Raw genomic sequence first — 15,747 nt, 5'->3', positions numbered from 1 at the left:
CAACTTCACTGTTTGGCCTGATTGGGACCTCAAAGTACAATTCCAAAAAGTCCATTTTGAAGTACTGTGATTACTACATCACCAGTCATATTTAATTAAAATAATTATCTATCCCTTTGTCATGTAAAGATTGTAGTGGAGCAATAAGTAAATAATGAAGTCACTTTCCCTGTGTGTGGGCTGTAATCCCAAGCTTCCCTGTGCTTTGGTCCACATAGTCGGGCCTGAGCAGGGCCCGGGACAGCTGATCCGGTGTTGCCCCTCTGATTTTTAGCTGCTAGCCCTCGGCTCAACAGTCACCATGTTCAGGAGAGTTGGGAGACACTAAATATGGTATGAATTTCGAATTCAGCACCTTTAATGAAGAAGAAGAGTAATATATCTTACTGACAGAGCGTCATCAATCATTGGACACGGTGGCAGTTTGTTTGATTGGTTAGATGGCACTGATTCAGTATTAGCTGCCTCTTTAGTGACATTTTCCACTCAGCTTCAGTCTAAGTTATGCAGCTGTGAAAAAGAAAGACCATGTAGGAGGTCAGGATGGACTTTGCAGGCTGTCCGCCCACACGTGGCCTATACAGGAGCGCTATCTCTCCGGGCCAGCAGCCCATTCACACATGACAAAGTGCAAGAGAAAGGCCTGAGTACACCTGACAGGTGGAGCTGGAATGTCAAAGGCGGGTATTGTGTAATGGAACAATGTTCCTCCAGCAGACGCACATGCAAATACACATGCAACTTCAGGTTCAAGTTTAGATTTACAAGCGCACACACACAGGCGTATACAAACATCCCCGCTCCTCTCCACCGCCTACCTGCAATTACACACACATAAGTGCACAAACGCACACTTGTGCGCCCGTGTACCCACGGCCATGTGTGGTCTACTCTGCAGTGACCTGCTGGGATCTGCTGGCTAATCACCAATTTGTACACCCACATGTTGGTCATCTGTGGCATTCAGTGGGTGTTTAGATTAGAGGTTTTCCTCAGCATTTACTGAAAATTGGGCTCATTATCCCTTCGCTAAAAACACGTCACAATTATTGTGAGAATTGTGGTTGTTGCTCCTAAATCAATAAAAAAAAATGTTAGATGCCCCAAGTTGTTAAATCCTGAGACAGGGTTTTTTGAGTGAAGATGGATCTATTTTTCAAACCTTCTGAAGATATGGTGGGCAAAGTGTTTGACTCACGCCTTTAAATAAAAAGATGTCTGATGCATATGTATGAGCAACTCAGATTGGTCTAAATCCTCAGAACAGACTTAAAGGATCACAATCCGTGTCGGTGCGTTTGAGGAAAGTTCTCTTTCAAATTGTCCATCTGGTGACTTCATTACTTTAATTGATGCTGATATGGATAATGGTGTTTCCATTATCATGCTATTATTCCACAACTACACCAATATGCTGTGACGGTAAAGAGGAATAATCAACAAAGCATGTTATGTTTGTTTTAATATCACACTTCAATATTTCATTAAATCTAGTGTTGGATCATGGAACGGCTTGTAGGGTGCTGTAAATAAAAATAAAAATATGAGATTTGGCCTGAACCCTCAGACAAATCCATACTGTAATTTAACCAGCAAGGGAATCAAAGTTATTCCTTAAACTCATCCCATTGTCGTCCCATTGACTCCCAGTGCCGACTGTTTTCTGATGACCTGTCATATTGGTATTGAGTTACAACCAACTATTTTAGATGACAGCATGACTCACAGAGGCCCTATTTGTCTCCCTACTCAACCTTTGGGATGGGGATCTTGTTCTACTCACGTCTAAAAATAGAGAAATCCCTCTAGGTACTGCAACAAGTGGTACAGACAAATGGTACAGTACAATACAAACTCAGGCTAATTATGTTGTGCATGTATCTCCCTACACAGAAGTTTGGTGTGAAGTTCTTTATTGTTATTACATGTTTTACAACTGTTTACAACCTATTACAGCCACTAAAAGAGAGTTGTCCATTCAAATTTAAGTCACAAAATTAGATATTACTATCAAGCAAAGTTGTAGATTGACATATCAAACATATTGGAAGGCCAAATGCTGAGACGTCAGACTACAAGTAAGTTAGAAATAGTACATGAGAAAAGAAAAGAAAAGGACGAAACTGAGATAAAAGTGATTCAAATACATTTATAAGATGTTGCTCTCAAGACCAAACTAAAAGCAAATCATGTCTAAAATGGTACACATGGGATATGCTAATAGATTTACATCTTGCAGAAGATGGTCAAACACATTAATGTGTGTGCATAATGTTATTGCTTAACGGCCTCAGAGCACTATCTCTGGTTCAGAGATATATTCAAATGCAGGAGAGGGAAAAGGTAATTTCCCGGATGTCAGTGAAAAACATGTTTCAGGAGTGGACGAGTTTCATTCTTTTCGACACGAATGTTTAAAACGCTGCGTAGGTGCACCCTGGAGGACTTTGATTGTGGCAGACAGCGGCATTCAATTGCATGACAATAATTGCATAGATTAAATATGACCTTCAACAAACTAGTAGAAAAGGATGGTGCTCTGAACAAGCTCAACCCATCTGAATTTATCTTTTTAAACGTATCACTCTTTCCACTTCTTTTTATCAAACCATCACATCTGCACTTGTGGGTTTATATTGAAAAATTCATAGAGCCAGCCGAAGATAATACGATTTCATTTGAAAAATCAACCTACATACTGAAGGGTTTGGTTGTACATTACCCTGGACTCATAAAAAAAGAAAAGGAACGTGGAACTGCAAATCCAATTGGAGGTGATTAGCCTGTAAAAGAGTTCTCAGTCAGAGGGAATAATAGAGACGTCTGAGGCAAAGCTTTTGCTCCTGCAGAGAAATGAATGAGGGTTTGCAAACACTACGTTTCTGCTCCAAGACAGCTGCACACAAGAATACTTATGTGTTTACTGATACTGTGTGTGTGTGTGTGTGTGTGTGTGTGTGTGTGTGTGAATTCACCATTTATTATACACCGGCAGTGGATATCCTACTGGGTACTAGCTTATTACATTTCACCATCTTTGTATGGAAATAAAGTAGTATTTGCTAAATTGTGATAGATGTTCCCAAAGTACGGTCTCAGGAGCCATAATAACCTTATCTATAATTTTGCTGCAGCATTCACTTTAAAATAATATAGAAGAAAAAGAAACTTGGACATTGCCTGAGCTCAGTAACTCGAGATTCAGCAGGCAAGTTATAGCCTTGTTTTTTCACGTTGTTATCTGAGTTTTTTTTACGATGCCTTTTATGTGAAAAAATAAGGTGGTGATGTGGCCTTAATTAACTCATTAAAACATCTGCCTTTGCTCCTACTTCATACAGTACTTGCCCTCTACCAGTTCTCTGCCCCCAAGAACAAGCCTGTGAATAAAGACTCTGGGAAAGTTAGCCCACATCAGATCCTTCTGGAAAATACATGATTATATTTAACCAAAGAGAACATCACCAATGTTTATTAACTCAATATATTAGTTTAATCTATTCTCTCATTATATTGTATTGGTTTTAGTTGTTTTTCCATGAACATATTATTTAGTGATTAGACTGCACAGTGGCTGTGTTATCTTAAGTTGAAACTTCAAACTTTACAGTAGATTACAGTTGTGGAGTAAATAATCACAGACGTGACCTTCGTGGCTATCTATATCTAATATATATTAGATATATCTAATAGATATATTAAACATCCAACTCTCACTGCCAAATAAGTCATTTGCTGTTGAAGCAATAAAGTAATGGTTTAACTTTTTTTTTAGTGGCAAATGTCCAACGCTTGAAAATCACCAGCACAAGCTCTTCTAAAGCTAGCTTATTAACACACACTGGTTTGTTCCATACACAGAAATAAAAAAGATAACAACTTGGCTCGCTGTTTCCCCCTGCTGCCTGTCTTATGCTAAGCTAGGCTCATCGTCCCTTATGCCATGTACTAATGATATAGAGACCTGAGAGCTGTATTGAACCTATGATTTAAATCAAATGTTGGAAATATTCCTCTGAAAGTTGAAAGTTCAATTCAAAAATATTACTGAGAAAAAAAACTTTTGATTTAGCTGTTTCTGAAGCACGATATCCCTCAGGCTTTGTTTGAGACAACAAATATTGTAAAAGCCCTTCTTTACATTTCACTGTAAGTATTTCAGGATGAGTCCCCCCAGTGTAAACTGAACCCTCATTTGGCAAACATGAATATGTAAATTAAAAAGTCAGAATCCTGATGTATTTATTCAGGTTCTTACCATGTAATGAATAGTGTTGTGTTGTTTGAATTGTCTGGCAGAGTGTATTGTGTTGCACTGCTTCACACATTACTGTTGTGCTTTGATGCGTCCTTGGCCGTCTGAAATAACACCCTAATCGTATTTCTGCCAAGCGCAGTCTCCAGATGAACTTGGGCTTTGAAAGCTGTGTCCACAAACGGCTTCAAATAACTTGTCAAAAATCAAAGCTTGTTAAAGCCGCCTCAGTTTATTAAAGAAATCGATCCATCCGTTGCATGGCTTTTTCAGCAAATTAATTTAATTAGGTTATAAATAACACATGAAATAAATAAATGATTCTCTGCCTGCATACTAAAGAGCTACGACTGGGCGTGCTGTCTGGTGCAAGTTTTTTTTTTTTCCTCTACTAGTTCATGCCTGTTCGCCCCTACTTGACCTAAAAAATGTCTTAGAAAGGGCAAATTTCACTGCATCAGACATGTTGTAGTGGCCCTGTGTCACTTCTGCTGATAAATGTATGGGCATATAATTAAGGAAATTGGCCTGAAGAGACCAAAGCCGGACTGATTGATCTGGCCTGCTTGCCGATACACTTGCCACTGCTGATTATCTCATTCAGAGACAATGATGTTTTATGGAGTGGAACGTCCTTGTCCCGCAGTGGCTTGCTACAATGATTACATTTAATTCAGGTCTGCTGGTCATAAAAACAATATTTAGAGAGGGTCCCATCAGACTCACAATGTAACTCCCGGGATGAAGGAGTCATCTCTGTCACAGAATGACTGACTCAAACATGCACCTTCCATATGTCAAATTGTGGCAGCCTCTCATTGGCTAATGTGACATTCCAAGCGAAGTATAATTAAAAAAGCCACAAAACAGCCACCTCGTGAAAAAGGTCACAGTGCAGCTATACAAGTAAAATTATCTTTTGAGTCATCATCTATATTAAGGTTTTTGCTTTCAAAACAGCAACACATAAGAGATGTGATTATATCTGCAGGAAATTAGGTGCAAGAAATAGGTTAGTTATCGCACCTTACTCACTTTCAAACTTCAATGTGTCATCTTATTAAATGTTATCTTGTTCATGGGTTAAACAAATTAAGTACTTAGTGAGGTGCTAGGAAACATATTTTTGTATTTATATTTATTGGAATCAGACTAGCTAGCTATTTCTGGCAAAGAAAACTGCTTATAGTCTTTATGCTAAGTCATTTGCTTTTGGCTTCAGCCCCCTGATTAATGCACAGACATTCCTCAATAATTGATTACTAAAACAGATACATTTAAAGAAGCTTGTCAAATGCACTAATCAATAACTTATTCAATCTATACCTTCATCTCAGTCGATCTGTCTCATTCCATCTTCATCAGTGACATACGGTCTCACTCAGTAGCCGTGACCTTGTTTTTACATGCTGTAAACAAGTTTCGATGGCTGCAGGCAGCTCTGTGTAGCTCCACGCCGACCACCCCAACAACACGAAGGTCTGTTAAAGGCACAGTATTAACAGCCCCCGAGGACACATGGAGTCAGATAATAATCCATATGAGGTCAGTGTGAAAGGATGTCAGGGAGCCAACATAAAAACGTATTGCAAAGGATATGACAAGTCATTGAGGAGATTCAAACATCCAACAATGATCAAATGTCTTGTTCTCGTCTTTTGTGCTCGGAGGTAATTAAACTCCCTCAGACCTGTGTGTCCCCTGCGTGGGTCGCTGTGGGGGATTACAATTGGATGGCAGTGTGGAGATCAATCTGCCATCCCTGGAAAGACAAATTACAGAGTAAGGCAGAAAAGAAATAGTGTCGATCGGAGTATCCGCTAGGAAGATTTTTCATCTCACAGCAGTCTCAGATCAAAGTTGTATGAATAGTACAATGTGCATCTCTGCAGTGGAATATTTACATAGTCATTAGAGAGAATGGAGGTGTACAGTCAGATGAGAATGGCAAGTCGGGGGTGCAGTTAAAGATCTGTCAGTACTTTTTTTCAAAAGGGGCTATCAGCATGTCAATGGGATATTAGAGCTGTATGTTCCATACAAGTAGACAGTTCCTGTCTACTTGTATGTGTATCTTAAAAAAAATATTCATGCGTGATTAAATACCCTCTTGTTCAAATCAACACACTTTGAGGGGTTTTGCTCATACAGCTTAAGTTGGTATGACCAGTGGTTTACAGCTAATGTTAGGGGACTAGCATAAGCTGTATCACAAAGATCATTAAGTCAGTTCACTGAATTTATGAAACTTCTTTTTATTAAATGTTGTTACAAAAAAGCCCTGCTTTACAAATTTCACTTTACTAAAAGTAGTATTTAAATATACTTAAAAAAGCAAAGGTTTACTGGAGTAAAAGTATAAAGTGGCAGAGAGTGGAAATACTCAAGGACTTAAGTGCAGTACTTGCGTAAAGATACTATTACTTCCACCACCACTGCAGACAAATGCTGTATCAGCATGACTGGACACTAGTAAGTCAGAAAATACTGTTTTTGTCATTTGTTAAACAGAAGCTTGAGCCGTGTCCATCCTCCTTGCAATTTGTCGTGCCTCTCATCAACAGTCATCCGTTTTTTCCCAGTCCTAAGCCATAAAACAGGCTGAGCAAATAGAGCAACATCCATTAACTGATGCTTTGTCCCTCTTAACATGCATCATCTGAACATTGTCGTCTTGAAGATTATTGGTTGATACATAGCAATTTCTCCCACCTCTGCCTGCATTTTTCATCTCATATTGATGGAGCTGCTATATTTCTTCGAGGGTTAAAGTGTTATTGCTGTCTGTATTTGTTGGGATATCGAAGGATTCTCCATCAAAACATTTACTCCCGCTATAAGTCAGGCCTGTTTTGTTGCAGAGTGTTAAACACGGTGACCATATAACGTATACTAATTGCTCATTTCCCTTGAGAGCGGGGCCATTTACAACAACCAATCATACATTCTGTAAAGGGGCCTCAATTCCCTTCACAAATAATGAGATAATGCACAAGGGCAACAGCAGATTTATTTCCCCATATTTATGTTGTCAGGTAGAGTGATGATTTGTGAGCAGAACAGGATTAATAAAATGCATGCACGTAGAATTGTGATAAATGAAAATGCAGGCTAATGCACAAATCATGCATTATGCATGCTGGTCCTGAACATGCAAAGGTTTGAGACATATGCTGTCATTTCCGATTAAAACCACGGATTATGAAAAGCTCAGTGAGGGTGTTTTACCGTTGTTAAGTGCTTGCATGGTAATGTCCTTACACCACTTAAGGCAGCCACTCCTCTCATATTCCCAGCTTTTAATAAGTCTAACAACCTCTATTCTTATTTCAGCCTGAGCTCAAACACACATAATGTAAGGTGACCTGTGAAATATCAAGGTATGAAGAACAAAGGTGCACTGTTGCAGATGTGTCCCTCAATGAATGTGTGTCTTGTTAGAGTGGATATTTTGTCTTAAGATTTCCTTTCTTTGTGATTAATTGTTCTTATGCCCACAATCTTTGCTTTGACTGTCCAGTAGTGACACATATTCAAGAGTGAGGCAGCTAGGCATGATGATTGGCTAGTTTTTCAGTTGTGGAGGACACAACTAGATCCTTAAGCCAGCGGAGCAATACTACAATACAAACACAATTTCAAGACTTACATTTAAAGGTGAACGTTTGGCATTTTATGAAATATGCTTATTTGATTTCTTGGTGGAGAATTTGATACCACTCTCACATCTGTTTATTGAATACGGCATATGGCTATAGCCAGCAGCCGGTTAGCTTAGCTTAGCATAATGATTGGAAACAGAGAGAACCAGCTAGCCTGCCTCTGTCCAAATATAACATCATGTTATATCTTGCTTATTTAATCCGTACAAAAGACAAAGTGTAAGAACATATATTTGCTGTTTATGTGATATTGCTTGACTGGTAGAAGCTCCAGGATGTTACTGCAAAAAATAAATACAAAATGTGTCAAATTGTATTTTACACTTGGTGTATTCAACTTCAAGGCTCTAGTTAAACTGAGCATGGGTCACACACGATAGCTCAAGACCGTGTCCTGTGCTTTTTTCAACAGCCCTGAGCAGCCCAAGGGTTCGTTTCCCCTCTTTTCCAATCAGGGTATGATGACGCTCTTTTATGAGGGCTGGAGAGAGGTGGGGAATTGCAGACCCAGGTTGTGGTATGCAAAGCAGTTCTTTTCAGTGTAATGAATCAATACAATTTAAAGATTCACAGAATCGTTCAGTGCATGACCGGAGCTTTGACTGCTTGTAGTCCCACGTAAACATTTAGTTCAGCCAACGCTTTGAAAATTGAGAGCTGAAGTCCTACCCTATCATGTACAGCACATATTTTTTTCGTGACACGTAATTCCAATTAAAATATTTTATAGTACTTTGATCCTAGCGCGACTCACTCAGGGCTCATGTTCACTGTTAAGCGCCAGTGAACAGGCATCGTTCCCTCGTAGTGCTTGACCTGACCGACTGTATAGTTTAAGCGTTAATTAAGTTAAGTCTCGAACCAGTGAACCGGGAATTGTTATTGTTATTTGTGCACCCAGTCCACGCTGTTATTGGGGGTCAGCTGTAGCTCAGTGGGGAGAGTGGTCGCCCCGTAACCACAAGGTACCCAGTTCTATCCCCACTGCACGTCGAAGTGTTCTTGAGCAAGACACTGCAGCCCACTGCTCCTTAATAACTAAGGATGGGTCAAATGCAGAGAAGAATTTACCCACAGGGATCAATAAAGGATATATTATTATTATGACAGGCCCTTGTGCACCCAGTCCACACAATTATGACAGGCCACGTTGTTATGACGGGTCTTTCTGCAGCGTTTTACGCTGCATGCTATAATGACGAGCCCCAGTGCTTCCAGTGCATACTAGAATGACCAGACCCACACACTATTATGACGCCCAGCGCACCTCATCATGACGGGTCCCAGTGCACCCAGTTCAGGCCATTATGAAAATCCCCAGTGCACACTTTTATGAAGGGTCCACATGCACACTGTTCGGATGGGCCGTAGTAGACCTAGTGCACACTATAATGAAGGGGACAGTGCACGCTATTATGTCGGGCCCCAATGCACCCAGTGCATGATTTTATGAAGGGTCGTATAGTGCACACTATTATGACTATTATTAGTGCATTCTGAATGTAAGGCAGGGAACACAATGAACATAATTCAATTAATATGATAAATACAAAGCCTATACTGAGTTTAATACTTTAAAGTAAAAGCTAATAATGACTGACTGACAAAAATACTTTTTGTCAGTCAGTCATTATTAGCCAACAATATGGCAGAGAGCAGCCTCCATTCCTCCACACTTATAGGGAGAGTAGCCTCATCCTCATTTATCTCAGGAACAACCTGCATGACATTACACACTGACAAACATTAGAACCTTGACCTCAACCGTTAACCTCCAGGATACAATTCAGACAGGTAGAATGAAAGACAAACACCACACCTCTGAAAATATCCCTCTTCCTCTTTGGGGAGCATTTACACACAGTTTAATTTTCACAAGTAACAGCCTCTAAAGGAGGCAGTGTGTTATATTTTATAGCGGTAATAAATTCCCTTTAGGGCTGCACTTACTGTGATCAAGGCTTGAGGACATGGGTGTGTGTGGGCACACAGAAGATATACACACACTTAGAGAGAGACCTAAGGAAACAAAGATATTTAAACACACCCAGAAGAGTTCAGGAAGACTCAGCCATTGCACTGCCCACACACTCCTACATGCTCAACATCATTAAAAACAAACGGGCACGACTGAAACAATGCTGCAATCTGCGATGCAACCAACACCCGAGTGAGGCAGATCTGTTGGAGTACGAATTCACCGCAAGAATATCAGAAAGGAAGGAGCCCTTTGATTCCTTGTGATTCTGTGACACCACTTTTGGACTCTGATCTAAAGAGAGTATGATACCAAATAAAAAAATGTAATTTGCCCATACTTTGAATTATACCAATATACTTTGAGATTATGTGGCTCACATATCAATATCAACAGAATATATTACCATCCAATCACACTTTTTTATTTGATAGATGTTTGGCTGAGATCTGTTAAGTAAATTAGTTCTTAAATATCCTGCACTGTCTGTTTCAGGTCATTGCTTTGAAAAAGTATTGAGTGTCTTACGCCACCCAGTGGGCTGGACAAAATCCAAACAATGGGGGATTAAGGAGACATAAGAAGTAGTGCACGATAACAGGATGAATCAAAACGTTTTTATTTCAGCATTTATTTCATTTATCGTTTGACATCTGATTTTAATGGAATGTAGAGACCAGAGTTTTAAACTCTTACCGCCTCCACCATCACTGATTTTGAATTGTGTGAAGTCCAAGTTCACCGCTAGTTAAAGAGACCACTTGTCCTGTGTTTAAGAGCTCCAGGCCGTGCACATGTCACCTCCTCCAAGAAGAGGACATTTTGAGGATGGACAGCTAGCCACTTCCACAGATACTCCATCTTCTCGTCGCACACACCCAGGGATTTCCTCCTAAAACAATCCGGAAAGAGGATTTTCTGTCATCCAGTAGCCCCAAGGGCGAACGCTGCAGCTGATTCTGGTTGAGCAGCAGAAGTTCGAGATGTTGAAGACCTGGAGGAGGGTCCCTGGCAGCTCTTGGAGCTGATTATCTTGCAAAAACAGTTGAGATAGTTTCAGGTTGTGGCTGAAGATTGTCGGTTTCAAGGAGCTTAAGTTGTTACTGGCGAGATTCAGCGTCTCCAGGCGGCGCAGGTTCCTTAGGGAGGCGGGTTGTAGATCTCGCAGATTGTTATCACTAAAGTCTAGATTCTCCAGCCTGGGCAGCTTCTGGAGAAGAGCGGCGGGTACAACAGTTAAACGGTTTCCAGACAAATCCAACCAGGTGATGCTGCTGTTGCCAGAAAACCACTCAGCGTCGGCTGTTTCGATCAGATTATCCTTCAGCACAAGACTACAAAGTGAGTCATGGCGGAAGACATTAGGAGGAAGATGAACCAGCTGATTTCCTGTGAGATCCAACACGGTCAAGTGAGGCACGTTCTTCAGGAGATCTGAAGGAAGGCTTTTTAGGTTGGTGTGATACAGCTGGAGGTTGTTTAAAAAGGGGCCACGGCACTCAAGTGGCTGGCTGTAATGCTGCTGAGGTTGGTGGATTGGATGGATAGGCGAGTGGTGTTGGAGGTCAAACCATCGACAGGGAAATGTGTAAGGGCGCTTTGGCTGCACACCACCTCTACACTAGAAGGTGTAAAGGAACAGGAGCACAGATCGGGGCAAGAGTGGGCACATTCAGCCAGCGCAGTGAAAGTCAGGAGCATCCACACGTTCATCTTTAAAGCTCTGCGCGAAGGAAACATACACAGTGTGAGAGACAGGACAAGAAAATGTAGTAATCTCGAAAGTTATATCAACGTTTCTGTAAATATGATATGAAATGCCGAATCCTACCTGAAAAGCACTGCAGAATTGCTTCTGTTTCGATACTGCGGCTTGGTTTCATAGACTGTTGAGTGTTTTTGTTCCCAGCAGTGAGTCAGGACAAAATGTGGAAATAAGCAAACAAAAGCAAGCAAACAAACCAGCTCATCAACCGGAGAGTGGTTACTTCTTTCTGCACTTTCCAAATATAAAAGACACGGAAATCAATATTTCCTGTTTTCATTCCTGCAAAAAACGGTTTTATGCGGTGGTAAAATGCTGTTTAAAGTGATTTGTAAATATTTGATTTGTAAAATATCCTATCTCCAAAAATGAATCACGTCTTTGATTTAACAAATTTTCATTCTTGGTGTTTAGATTTCTTTTTTTTTAAACATTTGAAGGAAAAGTTTGACATTCTGGAAAATGTGCTTATTTGCATTCTTGCTGAGTTAGATAATTATAGATATTGATAGCACTCTCATGTCTGTCAATTCGAGATGACGCTTCAGACTGCAGCCAATTAGCTTCATTGTCTGGTTCTGTCTAAAAAGCTGCGCGCACCTCTGAGCCTCAATAATTATAAGATATTTATATTATATCTCATTTGTGATAAAAGATGATACGTTTTGGTTAAGCTGGTAGATGGATTAGCTACCTTTTGGACAGAGCCACATTATATCTGCAATTAAAGTAAAGACAAAGAAGACAGACATTCTTGTATAACCTCTTTACTCATATCATATTTTAATCATACGTTCACATTACATTAACAAAAGAGAATGTTTCAGTGATTGAAACATATGACACCATGTCAGATAATAACCAGGATGGAGAAGATTAAGACTGAAGGTTGAGCTCACTTTCTGTCAGTGACATTAGTGAGCGCCCCACCAGAGACAGCGGGCTGGCACATATTATGGTCTCTGGCAGGAAAACCTTCTTCTTGTTCTTCTGAAGCCACCTCCAGAGGTACTCCACCTTCCCGTCACACAGCCAGGGGTTGGAGGTCAGGTCCAGCCCCTCCTCCTCCAGGGAGCTCAGAGGGTCCAGCAGACCTGTGGGGATGTGGCTCAGCTGGTTTTCCTCCAGACTCAAGTGTTTGAGCTGAGTGAGCTCCTGAAAAAGGTTTTGGGGGAGTTTGCTGAGGTTATTCCTAGAGAGGAACAGATGGGTGAGGCTACGGCTGCTCTGAAGTACAGATGCATCCAGGGTCTCTAGCTTGTTGTTACGCAGGTTTAACCTCTCGAGTTTGTTCAGCGGGTCCAGAGAATTTGGAAAGATCTGCTCCAGACGGTTATTGGCAAGGTCCAGATTCTCCAGGTGGGGCAGCTTCTGAAGCAGAGCCGTTGGGATCTTCCTTAAACTGTTCCCAGATAGGTCCAACCAGGTGATGCTGCTGTTATCAGGCAGCCACTCGGCGTCAGCTTTTTCAATCACATTATTCTTCAGCACCAAGTTGCGGAGTGGGGCGTGGTTGAAGACATCTGCAGGCAGGTCAGACAGTCGGTTCCCCGTGAGATCCAAAGTGTCGAGGTGAGGAACGCCCCTGAGGAGATGAGCAGAAAGGCTCTGCAGGTGGTTGCTGTACAGGTGGAGCCCCTTCAGCAGGGGCGTGGCGTTCAGCTGCTGCTCGGAGAGGGAGGTGATGTTCGTGAACTGGATGGTCAGCAAGGTGGTGCTCCTGGAGAGACCCTCGGAGGGGAACTCTGTCAGAGGGACCTCATTGCAGACCACCTCAGCTCTTCCGCGGTAGCATTTGCAAAGTGGCGGGCAGGACAGAGCGCCATGGCAAAGATATGCCAACGAGAGGAAAGCAAGGGCACACCAGGACCTTCATTACTAGAAGAAGAAGAGGTTGAGTTAAAGATGAGGAAAAGATAGAAATGACTTGCAAAACAGCACAAATCAATTCCAGTTTGAAAGCATTATGATCAGTAAGAACACACAATGCATGTTCATGCACCTGAAGTTTAAGTTACAAAATAAAACTTACTGTTGTTTCCTAGTTGGACGAGTAGCAGCCAGACTGATCCTTATGTCAGACTCATCAGTGGTCATTACTGAGTCATTTGGGGAGCAGAATGATCTAATCATTACTTATTGAGTAAACAGTCATGCGTCAAGGACAGTCTGTTGCAACAGACTGTGACTCTGAGCTGCAGGGAAAGTACAGACCTTTGAAACCTCGAAATGATATGCGTTTTGTTATATTTAATACAGGTTTATTGTTCTAATAGAAGCTGCTGATTCTGAAATATGTTAAGGTCTTAATCATGTGAGTTTATGAATTTTACGTCACTGATTGACAAACTAAGTTAGACGTTTACATTATTTTGCACTTTTAGATAGTAAAATGGATAATAATCAATTGAAAATTAGATGGATTTTATTTATTGTTCCTGAAAATGTCATTAATGTTCAGAAAAGCTCCCTCTCCACAGAATGTTATAGAAACTATTACCAGAAATGGATTTATTTGTTTAAGTTGCGTAGTTTTAAGTTATATAGAAATAAGCACTGAACACTAGTTCAATAAATGCATTATTTCATATAATTTAGCCACTTAATGTATTCCACTAATACATAGAGTAAAATGTGCTTACTTCTCTGAAAGTTTCCATAATAATGTTAAAATACTCCATTTCAATATATGCGTCCATAATGTAATAAGTACAGTATTCCAGGTAGTATTGAAAGTAAAATCAACTCTTATTTAAGTAGCAATTTACTGTTGTAGCGGGCTAAGTTTGAGCTAACTTTACCCATAATACTGGGTGAAAACATTTCTCAATAACATATTCTGATCATGTTTTGTATGTAAAGCCGGGGATCGAGCCGCTCTCCCACTGAGACACAGAAAAATAAATGCACTAATTTGCATCCGCCACTTGCAACAAGTGAATGAAACAAACAAACATCCAATCATGCAAAATGTTACGGTGCTTTAAAAATAACTGTCTTTCGTGACCTTTGACCAGATAAGACTTTGAACATGTTATCTGACGCTTCAGTCCTTATTTTATTTGCCAATGCTTAAAATCTATTGCAATAACCAGTATGAGGATGAAATTAAATTAATAACCCACTTACCAACATGTAATTCAATCCATCCGCACATCCACAGACACGATAAGAACAGTGATGACAGAGGGACGTTTAAACTTGTTAATTAGTTATTGGTTATAGTCATCAGTGCACCATGTTCTTGATACATCGTTTAGCACATCAGGTACATACTACAATATGTGAGGGAACATGTTTCTTTTCTTTACCCTTATTATTTGAGGTAAACAGTGTGGGAGGAAACATTCAGTTCCTGTAAAAAATACACTGCAATATTCTATTACAATTACAAGTCATGTATTGGAAATATGCCTGAAGTCAAATGTATGTAATAGTACAGATGCTGCAGAAAATGTCCCTGTGAGTGTGATACTACTATAGAGTATATTATATTATTATTGATGCATTAATAAGTAAGTAGTGACACAACTCTAAAATAAAGAATAGTTCTATCTGAATTGTGGTGGGGTAGAAGCATAAAGAAATACTCAAATCACGTAGAAGTACCTCAAATGTATCTACGACACACTGAACCCACTACAGCAAGAAGCGCACCCTTTTTTAGAAATATAAATCAAAAGGAAAAGACGACAAATTAATGTTGAATCACGATGAGAAGGAAGGCTGCGTGCCACCTGAGGTCGGTACAGCAGGTTTCATGGTTATTCTACCGGAACATACAGCCACACAGCTGATAGACGGATTGGATACGACCCGCAGTATGAAATACAAATTTAGCAGATGGGCAACATGATGAACCACTACATTATGTATGATGAGTGCCAGTTAGCTTTAGGCTGTTCTGAAAGATTTATTTCAGTCAAGCCCACTCACTCCACATGCACGCTGGAGATATAGACAGACTTATTCTGGCATAGTTCAAATAGTCTCCCGAAATACACGACAGTCAGATGTAACACCTCTGAAGCACCACTACAATGATCCTGGAACATATTTGTGTTCATAATGTCGATGTTGTGACATC

The 15,747-nt window shown here is 40.4% G+C and overlaps 2 protein-coding genes across 2 annotated transcripts; both read right to left on the bottom strand.

Moving 5' to 3' along the window:
* Window positions 1-10,602: 10,602 nt before the first annotated feature.
* LOC117727738 (leucine-rich alpha-2-glycoprotein-like) lies at window positions 10,603-11,635 on the bottom strand. The gene is given in 5 exon segments (XM_034528167.1): window positions 10,603-10,659; window positions 10,661-10,771; window positions 10,774-10,892; window positions 10,895-11,384; window positions 11,387-11,635. Coding segments are annotated over 5 exon segments (1,026 nt in total).
* Window positions 11,636-12,414: 779 nt separating this feature from the next.
* LOC117727458 (leucine-rich alpha-2-glycoprotein-like) lies at window positions 12,415-13,532 on the bottom strand (the record flags this gene model as incomplete). Its single annotated transcript, XM_034527788.1, has 1 exon — window positions 12,415-13,532. A coding segment is annotated over one exon (996 nt), but the record flags the coding sequence as incomplete, so codon positions are not given.
* Between the last annotated feature and the right edge of the window lie 2,215 nt (window positions 13,533-15,747).

The sequence above is a fragment of the Cyclopterus lumpus genome, chromosome 24 (genome assembly GCF_009769545.1).
Source record: "Cyclopterus lumpus isolate fCycLum1 chromosome 24, fCycLum1.pri, whole genome shotgun sequence".
Classification (NCBI taxonomy): Eukaryota; Metazoa; Chordata; class Actinopteri; order Perciformes; family Cyclopteridae; genus Cyclopterus; species Cyclopterus lumpus.
Note: the sequence above shows the minus strand (reverse complement) of the source record. Positions and strands in the feature narration are given on the sequence as shown.